The sequence below is a fragment of the Berghia stephanieae genome, chromosome 6, assembly GCF_034508935.2.
Source record: "Berghia stephanieae isolate SIO BIC M18660-M18661 chromosome 6, UCSD_Bste_1.3, whole genome shotgun sequence".
Taxonomy (NCBI): Eukaryota; Metazoa; Mollusca; class Gastropoda; order Nudibranchia; family Aeolidiidae; genus Berghia; species Berghia stephanieae.
The window spans coordinates 2,208,232-2,213,231 of NC_088365.1; the positions used below are offsets into that span (position 1 = coordinate 2,208,232).

The 5,000-nt window shown below is 34.7% G+C and overlaps 1 protein-coding gene across 4 annotated transcripts in view; it reads left to right on the forward strand.

Annotated features, from left to right (window-relative positions):
• The window catches only part of LOC144975960 (uncharacterized), a 14,552-nt gene that overhangs the window by 5,122 nt on the left and 4,430 nt on the right, over nt 1-5,000 (forward strand). For 2 of the 4 annotated variants that reach the window (XM_078920198.1, XM_078920199.1), the window contains exons 4-5: nt 1,775-1,867; nt 2,865-2,953. In XM_078920198.1, the coding sequence (XP_078776324.1) occupies nt 1,775-1,867; nt 2,865-2,953 (182 nt within the window). The remainder of the gene's footprint in view (nt 1-1,774; nt 1,868-2,864; nt 2,954-5,000) is intronic. The other 2 variants (XM_078920200.1, XM_078920201.1) reach the window with 1 other exon arrangement.

Sequence of the window (5,000 nt, forward strand, 5' to 3'; positions counted from 1 at the left end):
ATCCTATGATAAAATCAAATAATATCCCAACCTCAATTCTCTCCTTACCGATAATTTTCAGTATTTTCCCAAAATGACAGGCTTACCCAGCAGAAATAAAAAAAAAAACAAACAACAAAACAACAAACACAAACAATCTCTCTATAAAACACCTATATGTTCTTATATTAATTAAACAAAGATCATTGTTCAAAGTTTGTGATGTACAAAATAAATCTGAATTTTAAAAAATGTATGTTGTGTCGTAACAAATGTGACGATTTTGCTGTACATGGTAAGGAGAGGGTTACAGTTGTAATCGACGTCTACATATATACAGGTCTGACATCCTAACTTACTTATGGTCCTAGTTTACCATTGTTGTAATGAATACCAATTTGAAATTGAATGTAAGCTTCAATTTGATTACAAAAACAGATCAAATGAACGTTTCGGGTTTCCCCTTTATCAACATAGCAGGATGAATGAAACACCACAGATGAATGAGATAATGTGGTAGTGGCGTAGATGGTCAATACATTTTAAAATATAATTTTCAATTTTTCAAAATACTCCAGTTGGCAGCTGTGAGCAATAAGAGCAATAACCCTTTGATGACACCGCCACAGCGACATCAGTGTCGCCAACACCGTCTAGGTCTACGTCATCACACGTCACAACGCAACCCAACTCATCTGAGTGATCAGTGATTCAATGATTCATTCACAATGATGATTATTCGTTAACTCTCTCCTTACCAGCCATTTTTAGAATTTCACCCAAAACTTCACACCCATCCAATACAAAAATAGACTTCTCTTACTCAAACAAAAAAGTAACAAGTGTATTCTATACAGATTGATGTTCAGCTAAATGAGCTCTACACTACATCACAGTATTTAGTATTTATAGCTGTAATCAAAGCATTTCTTTAAATTTTGTGATGTACAAGAGAAATCAGAATGAGAAAATTGTCGGTTACATAGTAACGAACGTGATGATTTTCTTATGGGTGGTAAGGAGAGGGTTAAGCAAGGCGGGATGTGCGAGCGAGCGACCGTTCCTCCGCTTGTCGCCCAGGTATTTATTTGGCCATACACATTGCGATTTCGTCACGATTTGATTCAGCGCGTGCTTGTTCCCAGACCGTCACCACGTAGAAAACACGACGTGTATGGGACCTCTTACACGAAAAAAAAAAAAAAAGATTATCCGTTGAACGGATCTGTTTTATCCGTTGAGCACCCGTCCATGTTTTATTTGCGGATAGCCTGTTATGAGTGGATAATCATTCACTCACTCACTCACTCACTCACTCACTTACTCCCATGACCGGATGGTCGTCGGGGGGGACTTGCATGAAGCAGAAGTTACAGTCTTCCACCATGCATGCCTGTTGCTAGCCCTATGTAGCAGCTCCGGAACCGACATCTCTGTCCATTCTTTTATATTGTCCAGCCACATCTTCCTTTGGCGCCCTCTTCTGCACTGGCCTTCGACTGTGCCATGTAGGACTGTCCTGCTCAGAATATCGTGTCGAGTTTGCTGTCCAAACCAAGACAGTTTTCTGCGCTTCACAGTCACTAGAAGAGGTTCTTGTGTGCCGCCTGCCCGAGCTTCTATTTCTTCCAGGACGTCTTCGTTTGTGCGATGCTCCGTATATGACACACGTAGCAGTCTTCTATAGACACGAGTAACAGGAGTGGATAATCGTTACAGCTCTACTCCTAACATCGACACAACTTCTGATAAATAATAATAAGTATATGATTTATTCCTAATCCGTTTCTGACAGACCATGCTTCAATGTCCCCGGATGGTACTCACATTGACGTTCATGTCAGCACAGATGGAAATGCCGGAGTGGGGCCTGCTGCATTAAATGGTGGTAATCATCATCATCATCATCATCATCATCATCATCATCATCATCATCATCATCATCATCATCATCATCATCATCATCATCATCATCATCATCATCAAAGAGAGTAGAATTCAGAAATAACAGTTGTAATGTTATTCTCAGAAGTGGTAGTAGTAGTTGAAGTATTTGTATTAGTATAATAATAATGATGATGATGATAATAATAATAATAAATAATAATAATATAATAATAATAATAATAATAAAATAATAATAATATAATAATAATAATAATAATAATATATAATAATATAATAATAATAATCAAATAATAATAACAACAACAACAATAATAATAATAATAATAATAATAATAATAATAATAATAATAATAATAATAATAATAATAATAATAATAATAATAATAATAATAATAATCGCAAATTACTTTCAGCCAGTTGTGACATGTTCTCAGCAGATCAAGAAGGTCCAAATAAAACCTTTGTCAGTTATTTTGAGTGTCTATAGCAACTCTTGCGATTGAATCATGCCCCCCCCCCCCCTTTTTTTTATCACCCTCTCTCGATCTCCTCAAAATTATCCACAATTGTTCTCAGCTTATAACTCCCCTCCCCCACCACCAATTCCATCCCCTTCAAAAAAAAAAACAAACAAAAAACAAACAAACAAAACAACATAAAAAAAAACAAAAAAAAAATAATCAACAAAACGACGAACCCCCCCCCCCCCCCCCCAAAAAAAAAAAAAACAAAAAAAAAAAAAAAACCAAAAAACAAAAAAAACAAAAACAAAAACAAAAAAAAAAAAAAACACAAGACAAAACAAACGACCCCCCCCCCCCCCCCCCCCCCTCCCGCCTGTCTAAAAACGAAGCCATACGGAGTAATTAGGAAATTACAAGAAAAAATATTGTTTTTAAACGATTCGAGTTTTTAGAAAATAATCTTAATTTATCTATTAACAAATAATTATATTTTGCACAATAATTCCGTTCCAGAATATTCCTACGCTTCTTGCTACCTCCAACCCAATTCGGCAAGCAGAACCAGAAGCAGTGTGCGTGGAAACGTTCACTTACGACAAAAAGTATGTATTTAGCTTATAATTTGAGACGCCTTTCGCAAAACACATAATATTTGTTACAGTGAATAACATAATCAGCGGATGGTGAAAAGGTTTGAACTGAGATGTTGCCAAGTTTAGTTAGAAGGTCCATTTTTAAAAATCAAAAATGAGTTCTTGTCATACATGATTAAATCAACTCTTTTTGTACATCTTCGGGAAATATCAAAGCTTAATTTAACTTTCTAAAACTTTTTTTACTGCTAGTCAAGTTGAAAAAGTATGAAATTTGAGAAAAGTTGCTGGATACCTTTCCCATACATCTGACCATAACTTCACGACAAATCACCCGATTTACTTCAAATAAAGATTAAAATGCTCTGGGGAGCGTATTCTTTCAGAAGATGCAAAAAAAAAAATATGCAAATCCAAAATTTTCACCTTCCGACTGATTACGTCATGCACTGACGCAATGTCATATGCTTGAAAATATAAGAAATATATAATAATAGTCAAACAGAATGGAAGCTTTAATTTTATTAACAAATACAGATAATGTGGACATTTCGGGTTTCCCCTTGGTCAACAAAACACGTTGAAAGAAATAATTTGAGAATGGATTCCATATATTTTCATAAAATACACATTAAAGTAATAGGTCTGTAATTTTGATATTTGTTTTTATTATCTTTCTTTATAAATGGTAGTTACATTGGATAATTTCCAGTCTTGTAGAACTTGGCCTACTAACAGAGATTTTTGACAGGGGATGGCTGGGCTCTTTGTGTTGAGTTGGTGAGAATAAAGACATTCGAGAACAATTTTTTGTTGTTAACTTCAGTGATATCAAATGTTTATAATGACATAATCTCGGTCAAATATATTACGTCAGTGAACGCAAGTAAATAGAATAATGTACAACAAAAGCCAATCATTTTTATTGTTTGAATTCTTTCTACGATTTCTTTTGCTTCCATCCATGGTTCCGTGAATTTGGGTTCTATTGCAATGTACAACAAAAAACCCAATAATTTTAAATGTTTGAATTCTTTCTATCTGCGATTTCTTCTGTTTCTATGGTTCCGTGAATTTGTGTTCTATTACAATGTGCAACAAAAACTAATCATTTTTTTATGTTTGAATTCTTTTATTTCTATGGTTCCGTGAATTTGGGTTCTATTGCAATGTACAACAAAAAACCCAATAATTTTAAATGTTTGAATTCTTTGTTTCTATGTTCCGTGAATTGTGTTCATTACAATGTGTAACAAAAATCCCAATCATTTAAATGTTTGATTCTTTTGTTTCTATGGTTCCGTGAATTTGTGTTCTATTACAATGTGCAACAAAAACCAATCATTTTTTATGTTTGAATTATTTCTACAATTTCTTTTGCTTCCATTGTTCCGTGAATTTGGGTTCTAATGCATTGAACTCGGTTAAATATTTTGCATCAGTGAACGAAAGTGTAAGGGCCCAATCATTTGGAATTCACTCCCACTGTCAGTCAGACTTGAAAGCAGCGTTGATAAATTCAAAGATAAACTGAAAACCTATCTCTTTGGGTAGTATTTAAATTGGAATATTATGTCAGGAATTATTGCAAAGTGCATACGTGCGTGCGCGCTTGCTTGCTTGCGCGCTTGCTTGCTTGCGCGCGCGCGCGCGTGTGTGTGTGTGTGTGTGTGAGAGAGTTTGTGAGTGTGTGTGTGTGTGAGTGCACATTTATGTATGTGTGCGTGTATGTATGTATGTGTATATATGTGTTTATTTATGTGTTTGTGTATATGTGTGTATGAGTGTGCTTATGCATATATGTGTGTATATATTGAATGTGTACGTGTTTACGACATATATGTATGTGTATGTATTATGTAATATATGTGGGTGCAGTGTGTGTGTGTGTGTGTGTGTGTGTGTGTGTGCATGTGTGCGTGTACTTGGATGCCTGTGAGCTTGTGTTCGTATGTTCAAATTAAAATAAAGTTTAAGAGACAAGACCCAATACCGTCAATGAAGACATTTAATTTATTATAAATGATTCTTATACGTTTAGATAAGATCTAAATTC